At 44.7% G+C, this 24,190-nt stretch overlaps 2 protein-coding genes across 4 annotated transcripts; both read left to right on the top strand.

The window, feature by feature from the left end:
* Nucleotides 1–1,169: 1,169 nt before the first annotated feature.
* zcchc9 (zinc finger, CCHC domain containing 9) lies at nt 1,170–3,666 on the top strand. The gene is made up of 6 exons (XM_029516122.1): nt 1,170–1,228; nt 1,855–2,232; nt 2,406–2,556; nt 2,642–2,734; nt 2,812–2,880; nt 3,087–3,666. Exons 2-6 carry the CDS (start codon nt 1,864–1,866, stop codon nt 3,197–3,199), a joined length of 795 nt encoding a protein of 264 aa, XP_029371982.1. The 5' UTR covers nt 1,170–1,228; nt 1,855–1,863; the 3' UTR covers nt 3,200–3,666.
* Nucleotides 3,667–9,841: 6,175 nt separating this feature from the next.
* Nucleotides 9,842–23,589, top strand: xrcc4 (X-ray repair complementing defective repair in Chinese hamster cells 4). 3 transcript variants are annotated; one of them, XR_003841362.1, is made up of 9 exons: nt 9,842–9,910; nt 10,744–10,887; nt 11,382–11,566; nt 13,991–14,157; nt 14,859–14,990; nt 15,370–15,518; nt 16,767–16,908; nt 19,544–19,724; nt 19,898–23,538. XR_003841362.1 is itself a non-coding variant. In XM_029516585.1 (8 exons), exons 2-8 carry the CDS (start codon nt 10,746–10,748, stop codon nt 23,497–23,499), a joined length of 1,020 nt encoding a protein of 339 aa, XP_029372445.1. In that variant the 5' UTR covers nt 9,842–9,910; nt 10,744–10,745; the 3' UTR covers nt 23,500–23,589. The 3 variants fall into 3 exon arrangements, 2 of the variants coding, with proteins under 2 accessions (XP_029372445.1, XP_029372446.1); XM_029516585.1 differs by lacking the exon at nt 19,544–19,724 and having other exon boundaries at nt 23,397–23,589; XM_029516586.1 differs by having other exon boundaries at nt 19,544–23,538.
* Nucleotides 23,590–24,190: the final 601 nt, after the last annotated feature.

Raw genomic sequence — 24,190 nt, 5'->3', positions numbered from 1 at the left:
TTGTTTTTTTGGAACCAGAAGAATCCAATCTTGTTGATCCAGATTTTTTAGATTAATCCACATCAGAGACCAAAAGACACTGTTTCTGTCATTCTGAATTTGGACTTGAATTACTCCCAAACTTCAAACAAATACAGCTTCGCCTTAAAAAAGATGAATGGTTGAGTTTCACTCACTGGCAGAATCACATCACCTTCCAACATTGCATATTTCTTGGTCATCAGTTCTGTCAAAGAGAAGAACATTCATCTAGTTTTCATTTCCTTCTGAGGTCACTTCAGGAATATTTCCTTTGTGTCACACAATTAATGACTTCATGCTTCAATAAAGTCAGTTTTGTCAATTAAACCCCTGAAATATTAAGAAGGTCAAAGCCTGGACTGGTTTTAAGCTCGGCACATCTCTCTGGTGCAGAGATCCGTGGACTGTCAGTGATAGTCTGAAGATGTGAAAACAAAAGATGCTTCAGGTGTGATTCTATTTGGATGAAACCAAATCATTGTTTGACTAAAATCACAGACTCACCCTCTAAAGTCTCTGGGTTGGTCTTCATGTAGTTCCAGGCCTTGGTGAGCCAGTCCTGATGCAGAACTGCAACAAAACACATTTCACATTAAAATATAAGTGTTGACGCAGCGACAGATCACAACTTCAATGAGAACAAACTCCACCTGAGTTTGACTGTCGTATTGGACTGCAGCCGACTGGAAACAGAGCAGATGAGACACAAAAAAGTAATGATTGAGAGTGACAGAAAATAAATACATAAAACCAAAACCGGACGGTTTCTTACCATCCTTCAGGTTTTTAATAAGCAGAAGTGCGGTGACAAGCAGAGACAACATGACTGACCCTGAATGATCCTCTCAGCTGGTTAGTCTCATTAAGTCCAATCAGCTGTGAGCTGCTGCCTCATTTATTCTGGAGGATCTGAAGCTCAGACCTGGTGTCAAATACAAGTTGTTTTTCAATTTGACTCCGACACATTGAGGATTTCACACCTATTTATTTCTATTTCAAGCAGCTTTAACCAACTTAACTGAGCTTCATGACAGTAATCCACCATATTTTTCAAGTTAATTAAAATATCCTCATGTAGTCATCCTGCAGACTCTCCTTTAGGGGGCGCTGTGCGGCTTCTTCTCCGGTGTTTGTCTCTTAATTAGTCCGAAGAAGAGGAGCCCTTCCGCGTTCCCTGAAAACAAACACATGGACAGATAGTCTGACGGTAAACTTCTCCGAGCTGTGTTCTTTCTCTAAACTTTTTGTTTTGTACAAACCTGGTTCACAAAGAACAGCTGTCTTTCCTGTTAGCTTAGCTCGTTAGCCGCTCGTGACGAGCTAACGTCCCGTTACGTGTTTTAGCTAGCTGCTAGCTGACATGCTAACAGGTTTTACAGTTTCGCAGTTGAAACAGTTTTTAAAAAACAAATTATTTGTTCTAAAATAAAAGCAGGCATGAAGACAAAGAGATATTATCGTTCATTACATTGATTCATTCGTTCACTTTACGCTTTTCCTGTTTTTATTGCAATTGAATTGTTGATTTTTCGCTTTTTTTTAAAGGTACTACACAAATAAATTATAATTAATAATTATAATTCTAACTATAGGTAATATATAAATATATAAATATTTAAATATTTTTATACAGTTGTTTGCTGAAGTTTGTCCAATCTCTCCTGAAGAACGTACTGCGTTTAAATCAGCCTTTATTTAAATATCCACCTATCTGAAGCACCTTTGGTAAAGACTTTCATATGCTGGTGTGTGTGAGAGAGAGAGAGAGACACACACACACACACACACACACACACCCATTCCTGACACACACTCTGTGTTTGTGTCCCTCAGCTTTGAGTCATGACTCGGTGGGCCAGAGCCAATAATGTCCATAAACACAAACCGGCTGAGGCCACTCCATGGAGTCAGCTGAGAGGAGGAACTCGTCGTCATCATCATCAAGGCAGCTCCAGTGATGCCCTCAGAGGAACTCAGCCCGGTGGGTCATCAGTCAAAAAACCCAACCGCAAGAAGAAGGATTACATGAGTGAGGATGTGAACGGGTTCCTGGAGTATCTGCAGCAGACTGGACAGCCGCTGCCCAGAACTGATAAAGGAGGGAGGGAAGAGCAGCAGGAGCTCAGGAAGGAGGTGGAGGTTGCCCTGAAGAAAGACCAGAGGAGAGAGGACAGACGGGTAAAAAGACAGAAAGACAAGAAGAACAAGATGGTGAGTGAAGGACCAGCTGGACCAGATCTTTGTCAGCTTGCAGCCTCCTGCACTGCAGACAGAAGCCTGATGTTCGGTGGTCTTGACGTAGATTTTTAATTGGTGTTAAAGGTGCTAGAAAAGTCACCATGTGATCACATTTTACAAATACTGTTCCTCTTCCTCCTCCTCAGCTGTGTTTTAACTGCAGGAAGCCGGGTCACGGTCTGGCCGAATGTCCTGAGGCAGACCGAGACGAGGAGATGGGCCGAGGCATCTGCTACCGTTGCGGCTCCACCGAGCACGAGATCCAGAAATGTAAAGCGAAAGTGGATCCCGCTCTGGGTGAGCATGATGAGGAGCCTGAGGGCCACAGACTGCAGGTGAACATGTCCTCCTGCTTTAACAACATCACTGCTGTGTCTCCCAGGTGATTACCCGTATGCCAAGTGCTTTATCTGCGGTCAGAGCGGACACCTGTCCCGGTCCTGCCCCGACAATCCCAAAGGACTCTACGCACAAGGTACAAACATACGGTCACCCCTTGGTTTGTTGAATAATTGACTGTGTGCTCAGTTAAAGGAGGTTGTGTGTGTGCAGGAGGCTGCTGTCGAGTCTGCGGCTCAGTGGAACATTTTCAGAAAGACTGTCCAGAGCATCAGGCTGCAAGTGAGTCTCTACTGTGTCCTGGGGGGTTTATAGAAGTTCATAAAGAAAAGACAACAAGGTGCAGAGAGAATGTGACTGACACAGTATGTAGATGAATTATATTTATCAGACCGAAATGAAATAAACCACAGCAAATCAAAAAAGGATTAAAATGTCTGAGTTCATGTTAAAAACACAAGTAATGAATGTTCATGTTGTTTCTGCAGCGAACTCTGTGACTGTTGGCTGGTTGTCCAACAACATGAGTGCTGACCACGAGGAAGTCCACGTTCCAGTGAAGAAAGCCAAACCCAAACAGACGAAGGTGGTGAAGTTCTGATCGACACACACAGACTCATTTCAGGTCCTGGACTCCAGGAAACAGACTAAGAACTGTTCACTTGTAGAGAAGTGGTTCAGACTCATTCAGATGCCCTTTTTGTAAAACCGAGGTCTTTCTTTCATAAAATGTTCTTCTGTGTATTTATTTTATTTGATTATTTATTGTGTGTTTCTTAGTTAAGTCAAGTCTCAATTCAATCTTTTTCCAGAGCTTGATATTATTCAGTAACAGAGCAGGTGACTGAATCCGCAGTTTAAAGTGCTGAGAGCAAATATAATGTTTAAACTTTTAAAAAGGTTTTTGCCATTTCACTGAAAACAGCTGCTGACAAAACCACCTCACCACAAAGTCCATGTAGCGGCTGCATATTTTGGAAGGAATAATACAGTTCAAAGGAGCTTTTTCCTCACTGCTGTCATCGTGCAGGGAGTGTTGTCTTCATGTTATAAAGAGATAGTTTGGAACGAGCTTCATATGTTTTAATGCGTACACATAAAAGCTGCCTTGACTTTGGTGTTCATGCAGCCGTGATGTAAGGACACAGCCTTTCGGGGGCAGCACTGATCTGCTGCAGGGACACTGAGGTAGACGGTGGTGTGATGAAGTCCATCCTGCAGCTGTTGCTGACGGTGAAAATGACCTGACAGAACTGGCAACCAGTGAGCTGCAGCTTCTTCTTTGGAAAAAACAAATTGTCCAAAAGTCCGAATCGATTGTTCCCGTGTTGTGTCCCACTTTAAGACTCAATCACATCATGGTCTCTTCAGAGTTGGGGGAGATATTCTGCTCTGTTTGTACGACCTCTGGCAGGAAGCAGCCTGATGTGTGTGATGGATCAATAAGGATGTCAGCTGCAGAGCAGGAGGCTGCGACACACACAGTCTGAGGAGTCTCAGAAACCTTCCACAACCAGAACAGACCGCTTTCTGGACTCACTCCAGACAGAGGTTTTGTTTTCCTGGACTAAGAGCAGAGGTGTGTGTGTGTGTGCGTTCCTCCCTGGAGAGCGAGAAACAAGATCTTACATCATTGATGATGCAAAAGCTTTCTGGGAAATTTTCAGCTCTTTGACAAACTGACCAGGCAGAAAAAAGTTGAACATCAGTACATGAGAAAATCTTGACAGCCGATCCGGCCTGGAATCTGGATGTTCAGATCCAGAATCAGGCCACAACAGAAGTTTCAGTCAGAGGAGAGTGAGTAATGATCCATCCTGAGGGGAGCATGAATCTAACGGTCACTGAGACCTCTCACCCAGATGTGAACTAACTAGGTGAGTTTGGTCTTTGTTGTATGATGGTGTTGTTTTACTGTCTCTCCATCTACACGGCTGGAGAACGAGCGTCACCATCAGGCTGCTAGCTGCTGCTCTGAAGCCTCCAGTTTGTGATTTGGCTGTTGGCCATCTTGGTGTTTTTGGCCTGATTAATGAATTTAGCCCAAACGATCAGTATAAATAGGGGTGGGAGGGAAATTGATGCCTCTGAGTTTGGGCTGTAAAAAAATCTGCCTCTTCAGATTCATCCTGTTTTAATGCTGTTGCTGCTCAAGTTTCCAACAAAATAAAACAATGTGTTGTTTAACTCAGTCCGCAGATGCAACCTGCTATAGTCTGTGATCCTCATGTCCACCATTTGTTTCTTCATTTTCCATTAATTTGTCTAATTTCCTTGTCATGTTGCTCTTTTGTGTCCACAAGTTTTATGGTTGTGTTATTTACGGTGTTGCATGTTTGACTGGTTTGTTGTGGTTCTGTTACATGAAGAAAAGATGGTTTTTCTCAGAAGGTCCCATTTAGGTAAGAAATGAAGTATAAAGTAAACATAACTGGGGGAGGGAGGGGCCTTCCTCCTGAAGGTCCCCATCAGAACCTGAAACGCTTGTCATGGAGCTGAAGGGAAGCTGCCAGCTCCGCTCACTCACTATTACACAATTCACCCAGAACTTTCCTCCATAGGAGGGTACACTCTGTGTGTGTGTCATACAAAAGCACAGAGGGCTCATTCACTCGTGTCTCCTGGTTCCAATTTAAGCTGAGAGCCTTTACTGCCGTCCGTCTGTCGTTGCCCAACATCCATCCTGAGCTGTAACTGCACAGACGTCCTGCAGATGAGTCCAGGCTGAAGCCTCCTACATCTTCCACCATCTCACTGTTAGTTTCAGCTGCAGTTGGATGTTGGGAACACACTTCGACGAGGCTTTGATGTCACAGCTGATTTCTGTTGTAGAGGATGTCCAGATTCTGGAGGCTGGAGTAAATTACTTAAAAAAAAAAAAAAGTACAGCATTTGTTGTCTGATCACAGCTGCAATTTTTGAGATAAATAAAAGACTGTTTCAGTTACACCAGCCAGCAGCCTGGCTGAGGGGACTTTAAAGACTGAGTTTTCATCAGCATCTTCTTAACAGCTTGGAGTCTTTTCCAGACAGCTGTTGGTCCACATTCTGAGAAAGGCTCTTTCACAATAAAAGGTATTCTCAGAATTTCTGGCTCAATAGTTCATTTAAAATTCCTCCTTTTTATCTGATTCTTACCATAAATATCTGTTTCTGTGTGGTCTGTCTCAGACCAGGCTGACACAGGAGGTGATCCTGGATTCAGGACTGCTGTTAGAGTTCATGAAGGTCCTTTTAAAAGAAGAGCCCTTCTGCCCCTCTTCTGTCCCCCAGCCTCCAAAACTAGGCCAGGCCAAATTAACCTATATTTATGGACGGTTTTAACTGAGGGGGGGCGCTGCTAATGTAGAAAACTTCACAGAAGCATCTCTGGTTAATTGTGTTGACCTTAGCTCTCTAAACCTGCTGAATGAAAGACTCAAAACCACCTCAAAGAGACTTCCAACCAACACAAAGAGTCTTAAAACTAACACAAACCAAGTCAAGAATGATTGTTGGAAGTTTCACAAAACCCAGCTTCTGCTTTCCTGTATGTGAGCCCAAAGCTGGATCCTCATCTGAGGCACAGAGAAGCTGTCTTCATGGTCTACATCCTCCACAGACTGTATTCATCTTCTGCCACAGCTGCACACCTTGACGAGCCGCGTCCTGCGAAGAAAGTGGCCTCTGGATTAAAATCTACACTAGAGACGAAAAGGGGCAGGTGTTCTTGGTGCAGCTGAGCTACATTCTGGGCGACACAGATAACTGATGGATGGATGACTTTGTGTCGTATCTGAGAGCGCCTGATTGTTGGACAGACCGCAGTGAGTCAGTCAGGACTCATCCAGAGGAAATGCTCGTTTTTTTGAAGATGGAGCTGGAAGTCATTACTGCATCACTGACGCATGCACACGGCTGTTTACATGTGCCGTGCTCGTGGATATTAGGTGCAGGTGACGTTAAAGACAAGCAGAAGGAAGGATCCCTGAGTGGAACAGACGACGGAGATGAAAGTGAGGAGGTACGGTTAATGACGGAGGAGGGATCAGAACCTCGAGGCCCCCGTGTGGATCTGTCAGGAGACCGTTGGAGCTAATGGGATGGTGCTGCAGGTTCGGGCCCCTCAGTGATGCCAGCAGCTGCAAGGAAGCGTGTTTCTGGTTATGTGATGGGTAACTCAGCAAGTTTTAAAGGCCCTGGATGGATCCACACGACAAGACAAGCTCAGGGTCGCTCAGGAGGAGATTGGGCAATCACACAGAGCAGGAGAAAAAAGAAAAGCAAGCCAGTAAGTTCTTTAAATAATTCCCATTTGACTTGTATTTAGTCAGCCAGAGAAAGACAAAGAAGACATTTATCACTTAAATTCACTGTAGCTGTTTTCAAAGAAGGAAACAAAATACCCCAAAGTACATCCACATTAAACCACAAAGCTGAACTTTCATAAATCTGTTCAGCTTTCTGAGAACACAAATTAATAAATTGTGACAAATTATTTTTTACAGTTTCACCATAAACAGTCATATTAATAACATGTTGTGCAACATACGGAAATCAGTTCGGCTGCATTTATAAATCTGTCTGTTTGAGGACTCCTCATCGACTCCAACAAATTTGGAGGTGATATTCCTGTTGCAGCTTCGGTTTCCATCCTGAGAGTGTTGTTGAGGACGTCCAGACTCCTGGAGGAGGAAATGACATGAGCAAAAAATGTGGTGTAATTGGCAGCGGTGTGGCAGAACGTGCACCCGTCTACGTACAGGTGGGGGAACCGCTCCCTCACCGAGGGGACGGCTCAACGGGGATTCTAACTTCAGGCTCCTCCTCATCAGCCCAACAGATCCCAGGATTCATTGTGTATCTGCAGTGAAATAATATGGTAATAAAGATTTTGGACAGGACCGGAGGCAGGAACTGCTGGCCTGAACCGTCCGGGTGTGTTCGACACATGAACCATAAGAACCAACAGCAGCTACCTTGTTCTCTGCTTCCTGCCATTCGGTTCATTGTGTCACAGTCCAGCTGAGCACTGCTGTGTCTGAGTTTAATTAAAGGCTGATACACCAACTCGCCCATCCTGCCCCCCCGCCCCGGCCTTCAGCCTCCATCAGCTAAACTGGCTTCCAGACGTCTGTGTAAACACATCCGGTCCTGTTGTTATTGTTCTTATTAGTTTGTGTTGTTGATGTTCATGTGTCTGTATGAGATGAGACCAAACTCCACCTACTGCTGTTTTTCTTTGACCTAACATGTAAATCCATTTGTACTGTGCAACATTTCAGTTAAACAAGGTTCCTTTCAGTCGGCCTTATATCTGGATTTGTGGTTAAACAGACTCGAGCTGAATTTTTTCTTCCTCGGATTCTTCTTTATTTTGGCAAAGTTATACCGAGTTGCTCAAGACCTGATGGGTTTCTTCATCGTGGTGTCTGTGGTTTCCTGATGACCAGTGTTAAAGGACACCCAAACAGAACTACAAACCCTGTGTATTCATGTCTTTCAGAGTAAGAGTCTGGTCTCAGAGTCCAGGGTTGGTAAGTCCCGGTCAGACCTCTGAGGGACTGCAGATAGAAGAGGTCAACAAACCGGTGTGCCCTCCGGGGGTTTGGGTCATTTATTTGGATAAGCACTCGGTGGTCTGTTCTTGGTGTGGTGGGAGAAGATCTGCATCTGAGCAGATTGGTGAAGTGTTTGAAAGGAGGATAAGACTCCACTGTAAAGGACCACGTCAGTGCCCAAACTCTCACAGATGTTTTGCCTGATCTTTTCCCAAAAAAAGCACTCTTCGGGCAGCTCACATGTTGAACACATCAGCAAGAGCCAGTCCACAATTTAAGTTTCCATCATTTCCACTCTTATTGATCTCAGTCCTGCAGCTGAATTTTCCTCATTGTGGCTTTAATGCAAAAACAATGTATCACTGACTTGTGTTGTTAATGCATCAAATCATTTTCTGTTATAAACTGGTGCATCAGCGACGTTACGCAGTGACTCCATGAATGAATTAGTTTAGTTTACTGAGGCCAAAGTCTCACTTGGACATCCTGTCAGACAAAGAAATTAAGACAACTTGATGAAAAATAAAACAGATTAGCAGGAACAAGTTAGAGTCGGGGTCAAATAAACACAAGTTCATAACTGAGGCTTTTAATTTTTTAAGTTGGTTCTGGAACAAAGTTATTCTGGAGCTCTGCGCCTCTTCAGGGCAGGAAATGCAGCCAAGTCAGAAGGAAGAAGTCCAACAGAGTGCAGTCAGACTCAGTGAGACCTGAGACAGCTGGAGGGGACACACCACATCTTTAATGATCAGTGTAGAAAGACTGCATCGATCAGTCAGTTATTCATTTAACGATCATTCCTCCGTCTGTCATTACCAATACGACCTGCTTTGACTCATCTCCTCTGCAGACAGTAATCCAGTTTTCCATCTTTGTCTTATGATCTAAGTTTCACAAAGAAAAACTCAACACTGCTTTAACAGAAGGAATATTGTCAGAGTTGATAGAGGTGATTTGCAGGCAGGTCCGTACAGTCTGAGGCTGCATGTGTTAGGACCACCTGGGAAAGAAAATCAGCTGATGTGTGTTTCCTCAGCACAGAGTGCTTTAAAGCCTCTGGAGGCCATTTTTGTTGGAAAGAGTCTGTTTGCAGAAATCTGATCAGGATCTCTCAGTAATCTCCTCGTTTCCCTCTCAACATGTGGCACACAGTTTGGTCTCACTGACAAAGAACCCAAAACAAAACACAGGGAAGATTATTCCAATTAACTTTAACTGACTGCTTCCTGTCATCTCAGGTCCAAACTCTGGACTCTCGGTGGTCTTCATTCTGCATGTGAGTCACTGTGGTGTCTTCTGATGTCTTACTGCTTTTGAAAGCTGAATAGAAAATGATTATGAAATTCAGTTCCATCATGAAGTCATCTGTCCTCCACAGGACAGGATATCATTGATCAGTTCATAGGCTGTGGGTAAATGCATTTATACATAAATCTAAATGACAGCCATGATAAAAACTGATAAGAAAGAATATTATGTTTACTGGGGAAAAAACAATGAAAAATTAAAATAAACAATAAGAAATCTAAAGTAATGCGCAGACAGGAATTAGACTGCATTCATATTCTCCCTTTAATATGATACGACGTTTTAAAATAAAATATCAGTTATGGTTAAAATATTTATGAGTAAAAACATTTTTGTTTCCATTCGGGATGTAAATGGATTCTCCGCTGCGTCGCCTGGTGATGACGTCACACGCGCCGTGCTCCGGTGCAAAGCAAAAACAGTCGAAGTTTCTTCCAAACAAACCGGCGGACCGACCGGAGCCGGTAAGACAGACAGAGCCGTAGTACCGTATTGGACATTCGGTTTAGACTGTTTCAATGCCGGACTACAGTTCAGTGTACACTAATGTTGTTGTTGGTCTGAAGCTATAACACAAAGGTTTGTGTCACATCAGATGGAAGTCTGGAGGTGGATCGGTCCAAAGGGATTTCCACCATCAGCAGAAAACAAATGTCACACAACATGTTACAGTGATTATTATGGTTGTTGATTGGTGTGACTGTGATGTAGAGACACAACAGTGGCTGCATGCATCACCTGTGAAGCAGGTGTGAAAAGGATGTTGTCGTCTGTGAGGTCGCAGGCCGCCTGCTCACTGAGGAGAGTTTCCCTCTGCTCGGCCTGTACTTAGGCCTAATGAGAGGTTGTGTGTTGGAGCATTACAGTTCTTACACAGCTGTGATAACACGCATGAAGCTGGACTCATCGTTTCCAAAAGTCCTGCTCACTTCGATCATCACACGAGCAAACGCCACATTTATTACAAAGCCATCTCTGCAGCTTGTTTCAGAGAGGTGGACGCACAACTGACGTCTGAGCTGCTGCGGCTGTTTTAGCATCCAGCTCATTTTACTGTTTTATAAATCTTTTTCTGTACACAGTGCAGTCAGAATGCTGTGGATGATCATGGGGTTTGCTCAGAAGCTCAGGAGCAGCTACTGAGTGTACAAATATCTGATTACACAGACGATGTTTGTGTTTGGACAAATAGTTTCTATGTTAAATGAACCTGTCAGTCAAATGTGAGGTCTTTTTTTTCTCGAGATGTTTAATTTCACTCTGACCTTTGGTGTGTTTGTGGTTTGTATGTCTGCAGGGATGCACACGTCAGTGCGTGAAGTCCACGTCTCCTCTCAGCCTGACTCCGCCTACTTCCTCCGGGTGGACTGGAGTGGGCCGGACTTGGGTTCAGGCTTCCAGCTGCTGCTGACTGATGGACAGGAAGCGTGGCGGGGAAAAGGTGCGACATTCTTTACGTTTAGCTGTTTGACCACACAGCTCTCACCTCACCTGCGCTTACAGAGCGAGGTCGTTGACCTTTTCAGCTGCTCAGACAGGAAACACTGCTTGGTGCGTTTATTAGTTTCACCTCCAACCGCCTGAATTCTCTCAGACCAGGACTGAAGCATGTTCTGCGGAACTTGATGTTCTCCTGTTTCCAAAACATTGGTCCAACATGGCCGTCAGACAGGCCAGGCGGAACCAGGTGGTTCCTTAAGCACCTCCCGTTTTGTGTTCTTCATATGGGATGGAAATAAAGAAGCTTTGGTTCAGCAGGTCCTTCAAAAGTCTGTCAGCATAACTCCTCCAGTTTTATTAGCTGATGATGAAATGTGGAAATGTAAACTTCAGTAGAAAAGTATTTTGCATCGAGTAGTTTCAAAGACACGAGAGCCAAAGGGTGATCCAACATAATAAAGTGTGTGACGTTACGGATGATATTGCTTTGTGCAGTGAGCGAGGCTGTTGTCATCGGGGAGGCCGAGGAGCTGGAGATGGAGTGTGAGCGGTACGTCCAGGACCTCCAGCAGGCGCTGACCGGGCCACAGAGAACCGCCGCCTACAGCTTCACCCTGACGCCGTCTCCACCAGGCTCCACTGTCACGCTGTCGTATGAGAAGGTGCAGAAGGATATCTCGGTGAGCAGCACACCTCTGACACCTCTCACCTCAGTCTGGTTAGTGTGTGATGCTCAGATCACAGCTGCTGTCACAGTGAGGTGTGTTTTAGATGTGCGCTTGTTTATTTTAAGTTCTCTCAGTTGTCGAGTCTGAAGGTTCCTTTAAAAAGCAGTGACTTATGGAGCGGTCTGTTGACATTAGAGCCACATTCAGAGGCCGTGCTGCTGAGGCGTCACATGACATCAGTAGATAACAGCACTTGTCTGTCTCCTTCAGCCTCCTCAGATGTTCCTGACTGAAAGGAGGATGTGATGAAGTGAGTGAGATCAGATCAGATCAAATCAAATCAGATTTATTTGTATAGCGCCAAATCATAACAAAGTTACATCAAGACCCAACAGATCCCCCGATGAGCAGGAAAAACCTCCTTTAAGAGGCAGAAACCTCGAGCAGAACCAGGCTGGGGGGGGGGGGGACATCTGCCTCGACCGGTTGGGTTGAGAGAGAGAGGCATGGAGGTGTAGTGCAGGGTGAGAATGAGAGCAGGAGAGGGGGACATCCAAAACAGGTGTAGGCAGGAACATGTTGCTGCATGAAGTTCATGGAGTTGAGCTGTAGTACAGAATTCATGAAATATGGGACCAGCAGGTGTTGCAGGAACATGGGATGGCGATGAGTCACCACCTGCAGGATGAGGACAGGGAGAGAGAGGAGAGGATGTGACGTGTTTGTGTTGAGTTGCGTAACCACAAAGACTCCATTTCTGTCACCTAATGCGGATCTGGTTCACACCTGAGAGACTCCCATGGAAATAACAGACATTCAGATGTTGTGTTGTGTTGATTCTAATGAAGTTGTGTTATTATCCCCCTGTGGGAGCCTCTGCAGCCGATCTCCATGTTCTGTGTTGTGAAATGAAAGCAGCCGTGATTTGTCTGCTTGAGGGAAACTGTCAACCCACTGTGACGTCACCTGTCAGTTTGTGAGCTTCAGGTCTGAAACCTCCATCTTTGTTTTTTGAAGGAGGGCAGGATTCATCAGCACGATAAAATGAACTCTGAAATGACAAAATTATGTAGATAGTTAGTTTTCTCATTCTGTGACAATGAGCTGAATATTTTTGGTCAATAGAATGTTTTAAAAAGTCACTTTTAACAAATGCAGTTTTAATTAATTAATAATTTCTCAATAAAATCAGCTTTTATTTTGTCAAATTTTATTGATTTATGAGGATGGCTGTTGCTAGGAGACCGCTTGAAACAACAAATAAAATGTCCATGTTGCAGACGTGTTGATCAAGCTGGTGGTGTTTGGCAATCAGCTGAATCAGTTCAAACTCTGTTGCCATGGTAACCGCCATGGGTAAAACGGAAGTGAAGCCTCTTTCCTTAAAAAATGAGAATCTGAGGTTTTATTCTTCTCTGGCTCCACATTAGAACACGGGGATTCATCTTTCAGAGTTATGAGTCATAATGACAGAGTCCGGCCTGCAGAGCCCTCTAATCCAGACCCTCACACACCTACAGGTGTTCCCTCCGCTGCTTAACATACCAAACGAGTGTGTGTGTCACTGAATCGGCATCACAGTCGATGTGTGAATGATTTCTAAGTGATTTTTGTGATAGATTAAATAAATGTATTCACTTGTCTGTTTATATAGAAGGTGAGAGAGACTGTTCATTTTATCCACATTTCCTTTTTAATATTGAAAATTGGTCCTGAACTGCTCAGTGTCTCACATTAACAGGAACATTTTCATTTATCACATAATATCACTCTCGTATCTCTGATCACTTTCCTCTCAGCAAAAAGTAAATGTGAAACTTTGTGAAACTAAAATAAATCAACTCTCATCTTAAAACTTCATTTTCCATCTTTCTTTAAAAGTTTGTCTGTTTTTTCACTCTGTTGTGAAGCAACGAAAGGCTCACACATGTTAAAAATCAAAATGAAACTTATTTTCAGTGAAGAATCACCTCACTATTCAAACCAAGTCAGAAAAAAAACTTAACAACCACCATGTATTATCAACAACAAAGTCGTGGTATCAGTAAATATTTCCTGTCATCATCACACATAAAAAAAAGACAATTTTCTGATGTCAAGAAGAAAGAAAAGGGTATTTAACTGTTTTTGTATTAAATAGTTGAAGGAAGTGACTTCTGAGCAGAATAAATAACCATCTCTTTCACTGAATCATTGACTGTTATTGGTGTCTCCAGCAGACAGCTGCTGCTTGAGAAGGTGGAGGCTGATGGAATCTTCTCTGGGTGTAAACACCTCTGACCCAAAGCTCAGTCTCTCAGGAGCTCCTGCTCCATTAACTTGGGATGAGCTAGTCAATGTTTCATGGTTGATGGATCAGGTGATGGTGAAACACCTGAATAGTCAGCTGACTCCCCTCAAAGTCCCCTCAGAGACTTTCTCTGTGTCCCTTCCCAGTTCAGGTTGGGGTCCGTGTCGCTGAAGGCTGACCCCGAGCCGGCGGAGGCAGTGAGGGAGTTACTGGTCCACAGTCTGCAGATGGGAAACATCCTGGAGCACCAGAACCAGAACCTGGAGGAGGAGAACCACGGACTGAGACAAGAACAGCAACGCATCACTGCCGAGTAAAAACACACAACAAACTGCTCAGAGCAAAACTCAAACAGGACATGTCTGGGAATTTCCTGAAAGTTTGGCGGGATATCTGGGAAATGTTACAGATAATGAAATTTGTGATATGAAATGGATCTGGAGTCACTTTAAACCCGAAAGCAGGGGACTATAAATCCACTGATGGAACTAACCAGTTAAATACCTGGTGATGGATGGCAGACAGTAACATTTACATGAGGACCTTTGAGGGAATCCTGCTGAAAGGTTAAAACCACAACTTTTAGTTCCCGGAAAATCAATCACAGGTTCCTCTGGGTTATTGCCCAACTCCTGTAACACTGTGTGGAAAGGGAAGGGCGGGACGGGGGCCCCATCTGGCTGACACCATACGTCACTGATTTATGAGCCGATTTCACAGTGCTGCTAACAGAGTCCACTCCAGGTCATCACGGTTCGAAAGAGTCAGACCGGCTTTATTTTCCGTTGGCGTTGTTTCCCGCCCTGTCTGCGTTCTCTAAGGTCAAGTTTAACGGATGCATTACTTTCCCCTAAATGAACACATTTTATCAGTGTCACATTACTATTACATTACTGTTTTTTAAGGCATTTTCAGACAGAGGGGCCTTAAAAATGAATATGGCTTGATTGATATTATTAGAACTCTTAATAGATTCGTTTCTAGTTTTACTGTGCGTCTGTGTGTGTGTTGAAGCCTGAAGCGGTACACCCGGGCTAAAGAGACCCTGGAGGCGGAGCTGTACTCTCGGTTTGTCCTGGTTCTGAATGAGAAGAAAGCCAAGATCCGCAGTCTGCAGGAAACAGTCACTCAGCTGCAGGAGAGCAGGTGAGTTTATCTCATCTACCTTTTTCTCCTTCAAATTCACCTTCTGTTTCACAGAATGTGTCACTATTCAGAATCAGCTGATTCTGTCTGTCTCACTAACAACTCTGTTCAGCTCAGGAAACAAGAGCCAACTAAAAACAAACATTATTAAATCTGAGAACAACTGATGCTCAGCAGATTTTAATTTTCAACGCCTGTTTCCTTTATCGCTGCAATCGTCTGAATCACCTCTGCTGTGGTGAAAGTCGTGTGACGTACAGGAAACTTTTGACTGCACACTGATTACAGCGATGACTCAGTGCTGAACGAAGGTCACATTTTCATGTTTGAGTCCAGAATGAGTCCAGACCATCTTCACCCTCCCTCCTCTCTGCTGCAGGAATTCTGAGAAACAGAAACAGAATCAGGATTCAGCAAAACCAGGGCAGACTGCAGGTCAGGAGGAGGAGGAAGATGAATATGGAGGGAGCACTGACGAAGAGCCAGAGGAGGAGCAGTCGACTCCAGCCCCCACTTCACAGCCCCCGGGTAAGAAGTTCTGACACATTTCCTCTGTCAGTGTGTGTTATAACGTGTTAACAACCCACTTTTTAGTGTCCCCTGGAAACACTAAGAGAAACATTAATGAAGACTTCTTTAACACTCCACATGCTATAAAAGCAGTCAGACTCATTTTTTAAATGACGCTTTGTTTTGGGGGAAACAGACCAGGAAGGAGGAGAGGGGATGGGGGCGGGGCTACTGGGTAAAAAAATAGTGTGCGTTTGATTCCTGCAGCAGCGGCTTCTCATCACAAACTTCAGCAGAAACTAATTCCTCAAACTGTCTTTAGTTGAGAGGTTCCTATAAATAATCAGGACTGTTCTCAGACTGCAGCTTTCATGGATCCTCAACAGAAAGCTCACGGTGTGAGCAGGTGAATTGTCATGAAGGCCGGCTTCAGTTTTTCAGGCGTGACGGGCGACAGGAAACAGCTGCAGGGACGTTGACTATCCTGAAAACACGTGTTTCAGAGTCACTCAGCAGAACTCACATGTTCATGTGAGCTAAACATCCATACATCGGTCACAGTTTGTAAAACGGGGTATTTTCAGGGGCCGTTGTCAAGGCAGCCAAGTGTGTTTGCCCAGAAAGGAGGGATGACATCACCAATGGGTTATGTAACGTAGTGAGCTGACACCTTCAAAAAGCTGTGTGTGTTAATTTAAGATGGACTGTTACCTACCATGGAGCAGGCAGGGGGCTTTGGGGCAGGTTTCCTTTTTTTGCCCTCTCTGATTTTTCCACTTTCTCACACATGAAATCATCAGCTGCTGCTGGGATATGTCAAGGTTCTCTGGGCAATGGACGTTGTACCGTTTCCTGCGTCTGATGAGGAGACGCTCATTGGTTTAATGTTGTTTCTGTTGCTATGGCAACATCCCAGACGGCTGTACATTTCGAGTTAGCGTCAACAGACGGAGGGAGGAGTGGATATGTGCTTTGTTTGCCTTGTGTAGTTTGTGTAGATTCTTCTGCTACAGGAGAGAAGGAGAGAAGTGTCACAACAACACATTCTGTCAATAGGATCAACCTGACCGGGAATAAAGACAGAGACATGCACAATCAGATATTTAGAGCATTACAGGCTTTGGAGCCAATTTTCATCATTACTGCTCCAAAGAATGAGCAGAACTCTGATCTGATAAAGATGTTTATTTCCAGCAGCACAAAATAAGTCGGGAGGTATTGAAACATAAAGGTATTCTGATCAGCTGTGCATCCTGTTCTCCTCAGGCTCCTCCACTCCGAGTCCACTGGACGACAGCCTGAAGGACATCACGGACGTGGCCCCCTGCCGCAAACGCCGCATCCGTCACCTTGGACCGCCAGACCCCGTCGTTAAACGGCCGACCCCACAGACCTCCCAGAGGAAGAGGTACGAGTCCACAAACAGAGCTCACAAGGTGTTGTTTGCTTTTGTGTCGCCGTAGTTTGTTGTGTAAAGTTGTTCCTGCTTTATGACGGCGGTTCATGTCTCAGTTTACTGGCCTCATTAACTGTTCATACATTTAATCCTGATTTGCTCATGCAGCCAGGGTGTGACACCTCTGACCCAAAATAGCACACAAACACAAACGCACACAATCCAATTAGATTAACTTTATTGTTCCGAGTCAAAACACACACGCACCCATCTTTTACTGCACGAGGCGGGGAGATGATGGCGTCCACCTGGAGCTTCATGACATTTTCCTTCTCAGTTCCTCTCTTTGGTCTTGTCTTCCCTTTGCCCCCCCAGTGTGCTCTTAAACGGGAAAATCAAACACCATAAAATCTCCCGGTCAGGGATCTTCTTTATGTCAGCTAATTTAACCCATCGCTCTGCACAGGTTTAACCTTTAGGCCCGAGGTCACCCCCAGTCCGACCCCCTCAGCCCTCAAATAGCTATTGAGCTGTGCGTGAAGTACACACAAAGCTAATCTCACATGTGTGTTAGCAGTAGGTCGTAAATCGCTGATGACGTTAATGTGTGAAGGAATGTGGAGAGTGCATGTCGCACATCTACAGCGACACAAGTTCTGATTCAAAGGATGAAAACACGAACTCCTCTGTTGTGTTGGCGTTTTATTGTCCTGCCTTAACACTCACAGTAAATTATGATCAGTGCAGCATGAAAATCAAACATTTATTTGACAAAGAACCAGCTGACGTCTTTAGTTTCTAAGATAATTCATTTTCAACAATTAAAACTGCCACAAGCAGCAGATTCTCACACTGGAACAGACATTTGTGTGTTTTCAGCCCCCTCATTCAATTGAATGGAGGCTAATGTGTTGACACGTTGGGGGTGTCGACAATAGCTGGACCAGCTGATCAACTTTTGCTGCTGTGAGGGGTTTGGTTAACCAACTATTCCTCCCCAGCAGCGTGGTCAGGTGACCAAAGTTCAGTCTGAGGATGATGTCAGTTTGATGGAGGAAAGTGACGACAGCTGATGATGATGCTGATGAAATATTGGCGTCTTCTGAAGTCTCATTTCATATAAAACATATAAAGCTCAACTTTGGCCAAATGTCTGCTCAATGTTGGGTTTTAAAAATGACCCCAAGCTCAATGTTTGTTTTCCAAAAATAAATCCTGGGCCAACTGGGCTGTCTGCTTCAAACTGGTACTTTCACATGTAGCTACACAGCTCCGAGGATGGATGGATGGATGTGTAAAAAAGAGAGCAGCAGTTTCCTCCAGTGTCCGGGGAGACGGCCCAGCTGAGCACCTTCAGGGCGTTTACGGCTCTCCTCTGAGAGACAGTATCAAATTCAGCCCTCACAGTTTATTGGTGATAAAAGAAAAGAGTCGTAGCTGCAGGTTTATGATTTCTGCTGCCGGGCTCCTTCCTATCGGACGGTCTGTTTCTCTGTTTAACCATGTTGACACACGCTGTCGGGGCCGATGGCCAGGGGCCGAGCCGAGGGCCAGCCAGGTGGGGAGGGGACGACGGGTTGAGAGTTGGCCCCTGGAGAGAAACCTTTTCCATTCTGGTCTTTATGTGACGCACAGGTCCACTAATGAGTGTGTGGAAAACATCACACAACCTACACACTTACCTCTGTTGGCACAGATGTCTGTGTCCACGTTTGGAAAATCCACAAATCTGTTCAGATGACTTTCTTCACGAGATTATCACCATATTTGGTTTTATTGGCAGGAATCTTATTTTGTCTCCAACAATCAGAATAAGTGACATACAACCTGAGTCAAATCAGAAGATTTGAACCGTATTGAACCAGACTGATCTTTGACAACACAGAACTTTGTTACAGAAGTCATTTTAGGGCCACCAGTTTTAAGTTGTACCAAAGCCAACGTATCAGTTTGTGAGTTTCTGTTTTCTAAATTGGCTGTCGCCATCTTGGTTGCTTCTCAGTCTGTGGCTGGAAGCATTAAATTGTTCTTATGTTTATCACCTTATGAAGTCAGTACTTAGTCCTTCTTTACTTGTTGTCTTGTCCTGAACCTTCACTTTAAAATACCTCCAGTGTTCACATCATAGTTAGACTTTCATCCATCCATCTTCTCCTCTGATCAGGGGGGGTTCTGGAGCCAATCCCAGCTCACCCTGGACAGGTCTGCAGGCAGAGACCAACAACCACTCTGACAGTTTAGAGTCACCAATGAGCCCAAACAGGACGTCTTTGGAGGCCCCAGGCCGGGATCGAACCTGGACCTCCTTGTTGTGGGGAACAGAGCTAACCACCATGCTGCTGTGCTGCCCGTAGTTAGGCTTTTATTGGGAAAATAAATATCAGAAGGAGTGTTTTTTTTCTTGACATTAACTCAACAACTGCCAAGTGCACTATAAATAAAATATAGTATTATTATTAATAACAAACATTATTTCTGTCAGACCAGCGGAGCTGAGAACATGAAGGCCGTGATGTTAAATGCCTCCTTCTCCACAGGAAGCCCCGAGCTGGTTTATTACAAACAGGAGGATCACTCCGTTATGTTTGATTGGTCACATAAATTTTAATATTCCATTTTCTTTTGGTTTGGTGCTGCAATCCTGAAGAGGAATGGGCTGCTGAACTGGGCTAAAGGCTCTTTGGGGGAGAAGAAAACTGCGTGAGGCGCTGCCAGGTGAAATTAAGCTCATTTTCTATGCTGCTTTTACTGGCTGTTGGAACACTGAGCATTTTGTCATCCAAAGGTTCTGTCGTCAGTCTGCTGCTATGCCCTTCATACGAGCATAGGTAGGTGAGAAAATGTTTCTTCACCCAAACTTTGGATGTTGGTAAATGCTGTTATTCTCAGACCAGCAGGGGGATTTCTGAGGGAGGTCTAGGACATGAATTGCGGAGCCAGAGCCGGTCATTGGTCTCAAAGAACAAACTTTCTTCTTTTCTCCTCTCTGTTGTGTGTGTAGTTGCCTTATCTTCACCCAGAGTCGGACCATCGTACCACATCACATCCAAAACCCCACAATGCTCCTGCTCTTGTTGTGACCATATCTCTCATGTGCCAGTCTCTTTTTGGACGTGTCTGTTTAGAAATGAATCCAAAGACATGTCTCAATCTGACTTTGTTTCTGAGGCCGTCCAACAGAAGGGGGAATATGCTGAGTCCAAGCTCCCGCCGGTGCCAGCGACTGTGTCCCATGCAGATGGCCGTAAGTGGTGCCATCCATCCACAGCCGCTGGCAGGGGTCGGCAGCAGCGCCCATTTCAGGCTATTACCGAGCCGAACGCCTTCAACAAGAAGCAGCAGTGAGCCGACGAGCAGCTGTGGTTGGATGTTTGATCCCCCCCACACACCCCGATCCACCCCTCTGAGCTGGCAAACACAGGCTGTAAAAGAGAGGCCTTTGTCTGAGGTGGTTAACGTGGGGGGGTTGGAGCTGTTGGCAGCCCTACACCCAGCTATTGTTTCTGCCATCAACCCCCTCACCTTCCTCTGATGCCTCCATGTTTTTCTACATGGAGGAGGAGGAGGAGGAGGAAGAGCAGAGAATTAATGGAGTGAAAGCTCCTGCAGAGAATGAAATGAAGGCCACATGAACAGAAGACAAGGATGATTAATGACAGGCCGCTCAGGGAGGTGTGTTAAATACAGAGCTGGAGGAGTCCAGGTGATCAGTTACGTCATCGTCCTCATGACCCTGCACAGCTTTGTGCTTCCTGTCTCTATGTTCAGCTAAGCTATGCTACGCTAGCCATGTCCTGACCGCAGTGCCAGTCCTACACACGTCGTCTTTGACAATGAGCTAAAACGTCTATTTCCCAAAATGTTTAAGCATTCATTCAACGAAAGCAGCAAGTTTATGGAGCTTTGGGTTTGACACTTCATTAAAACATTGTGAGTTTATTATCAAACAGCTGCTGGTTCTGATCTTCTCTTTTTCACTCACTTTGCTTCCTGTAAACATCAGATCTAAGTGGTTTCCCATGAATAGGGGCAGTGAGACAGTCTCTCCTCGTTGGCTCCGGCTCTGTAAACTATCAAACGTTGCTTCCAGCCATCTCACATAATCACTACAAGACCTGGGACTGCTGACTTTTAACTGCATGTTTGCATTTAGCTTCAAACTGGAATCAGCAAAGTTTTCCATGTTTCCACGAGCTGAAGCTCTTTGACTTGACCCAGATCTCTGACCTCCATCGTGTTTATCAACAGTTCTGCTCAGGTGAGAAGACAGAGACTTTCTGAATAATTCTGTTCACTTTTTGAGATGTTTCTTCATAGCCAGCTGCAGAGATGGCATATTTCTGTCCGCTCACATGATGTTTGCATCAGTTGGTTTCCTCCACCGTCCTCTGGATGATTTCAGAAAATAAAAATCCAGATCCAGATTTTATTCTGCAGGATCATCTTCACTCACGAACTTCACCACAAAATAAAACCAGCAGCAGTAAGAAGCTAACGCTAAGCTATAAACCAACGATACCACGGTCACATGACTTTGCTGTTGCTGTCACTGAACGTTACAGTACATTTTGTTGTTAAAGGTCAAGGTCATGTTGACCTCACCAAACATTGTGTCAGTAACGTCTTAAGGGAAAGGCAAATGAAAGATGAACTGATTTGATTTTGATGGTCAAAGGTCAAAGTTCAAATCCAGTGTGGCCTCATCAAACAGGTTTTAGCGTCCACTCCAATCCTGGTACAGCAAGTGTCTCCTAATTTCCCTCAAATATATAAATGTGTTGAAACGGGGATGTAATGTGTTGTGTTTCCTCTTTTTTCTGTAAACACAGAAATAACTCTGTCAGCAGATCTGGACGGCTGCAGCCGACCTCGTCTGCGTGGACGTACCGGTCAACTGAGGACGTTGTGTTGTTGTAATTTGTTCCCTGAACCTTTAAGTGACAGAACATTAGGTTTCATTTGTACCCACAAAAAACGTCTGTCTCTGTTGAGTGTCGTAAACCACAAACCAACTCATAAGTGGTGTGCATGTTGTCACCAGAGCGGCTCCGTGTGGGGGCTCCCAAGGGCCCGTTCCCCGATGTTAACCCCACCTCTCAGGAACCCCCCCCCGTCGCTGCCATGTGTTCAAACCCCTGGTGGTCCTCCATGGCAGCGTGGAACAGCTTCCCCTCTGCACTGAACACGTCTCTTGTTTCCTGCTAACTGGTTCCAGCAGCTCGGAGCGTTTGTCGTACAGTTGGTAATCATTTCAACAAGCTCGGGGCCTCTCTCTGGCTTTCTCACACTGCTCTTTTCTTGCCGGTCCCGTTCGGGTCATTACTGTTGCAGTCCGGTTGGATTGGAGGGGCAGGGGAGATTTACCGTCTTGGTTTCAGGACCAGGATCAGCTTTGTTGGTCTGTGTTGTTTGTGCGTGGGGGAACTTGACTCCATAATGTCTTAAAGTTCCTCCGAAGGCAAGTTGTGACTGAACCTCCCACTGGTGCAGTGGATCAGTGGGTGGTCCTCAGGTCACCTTGGACTCACATGCCGTGAGGTGAAAGGTGAGTGGAACTCTGCGTCGGCTGGTTTACTGCAGGGAAAGACTTGTTGACCCTGCAAAGCACATTTTGACCTTCATTCCATTTCTGCATCTGTCCCAGTTTTTATCTCCAGCCTCACTAAAAGTCTCCGACCTGACCTGAGAAACGTCATTATTTCTACCATGAGCACTCCCTCAGCTCGGTGTTCGGTCTCCGCAGGTTCCTGAGGGAAACTCTGATCTTCTGTTTGTCCCTGAACAGGAAGTGGACAGAGCTGCCGTTCTATTTGTTTGTCGGCCATCTTTTTTTTTTTTTTTTTTTTTTGGACACCAGGTGGTCTAAATTTGCATTCATGACATTTATCGTCACAGAGTTCCTCTTTGAATCTGTTTGTATCCCTGATGTTTGTGACAGATGGAAACACAGACTTGTGTTGTGCTGCTGCCATTAGAGAGAGAAATTTAAAATGAGGAAAAGTCCAGACAGGAATAAATTCCCTGCTAAATGTCATCTTTCTTCACAATATCTATTAATAATATGGTTAAATATAATCAGCAGCAGCTCTGTAGAGGTCAGTGTTGGTCTGCAGGATAAAACCCAATGACCCCCCCCCCGTCCCCTCTTGTCCTTTTTTGAACTGTCCTTCACATTCTCTGAAATTCGGTTCAGTTGTCGTTCTTGAACGAAAAATGATGCAACGTTCAAGTGAAGGCCGAATTTTTGAACAAGAAGAGATGAACAAGAAACTCCAGTTAGAAACACACAAAGGTACAAAAGTCTAGCATTTGATGTGGACAACTTTAGATGTAGGCCACTGTCACACACACACACACACACACAGGTATAAAAGTTGCCCATGTGTTTCCAGTCTTGCTCCTTATGAGCCACATGATACACTTCCTGTCTCAACAGGAAGACTCCTGTAAATCAGCCTCATTAGCCCACTGACCTGTGTGTGTGTGTGTGTGTTGCACAGGAGTAAGTCCCCTGCAGGGTCCAGTAAGCCGCAGACCTCCCGGCGCTCTGCAGATGCTGTGGCAGCACGTTCAGAAGCTGAGGACCTGTTTGAGGACTTCTGACCCGTCACCTTCTACAGGCGATCACTGCACTGATGTATGTTGGAAAATTTGTGATATTTTTGTACTCAATTTGTGAATAAAATTTTTTAATTGTTGTAAACTTCTGTTTAAAGTTTCATTGAGTTTTATTGTGGAAGATTTGTGTTTAATTTCTCCAGTCTTTTATTTTGGAGGGTAAATATGAACAGCACCCTGCTGACTTCAGAGCAGCTTCAGCTTGAGTGTGTTTTTATGGTTTGGAGGAGATAAGAGGTTTGATTACAACCACTTCATAATCAAAAAGACAAGAAAAACCAAAAGTCACTCAAAACATCATCTCTTTACATCCGATAATTAATCGGACAGGAAGTGGAGGGCTGTTTGAGCTCATGTTGTGACAAAGTGGTTCAGACTGATCAAAACGAAATGTCCTCATGACCACAGCCGTTTCATAACATTCGCCATCTGCATATTAATGAAATGTTGCACAATTGTGATGTGTGAGTCATTTTAACCAAAACCATGAGCAAGCCTTTCCACGTTCAAGTCCAACCAAACTTTTACCACATCCAGATTTATTTTCCAAACGGGAACTGGTTCAGTTTCAGGTCTGAAAACTGGTCTGACCCAACTGACTGGTCCGAGTCCTGCTGCAGGTGGATTGATACCGACAGAAAACTGACATCTGGATCCAGATTCCTAAAAGATACCT

Source organism: Echeneis naucrates, chromosome 12, assembly GCF_900963305.1.
Source record: "Echeneis naucrates chromosome 12, fEcheNa1.1, whole genome shotgun sequence".
Taxonomy (NCBI): Eukaryota; Metazoa; Chordata; class Actinopteri; order Carangiformes; family Echeneidae; genus Echeneis; species Echeneis naucrates.
This window is presented reverse-complemented; position numbering and strand designations above follow the sequence as displayed.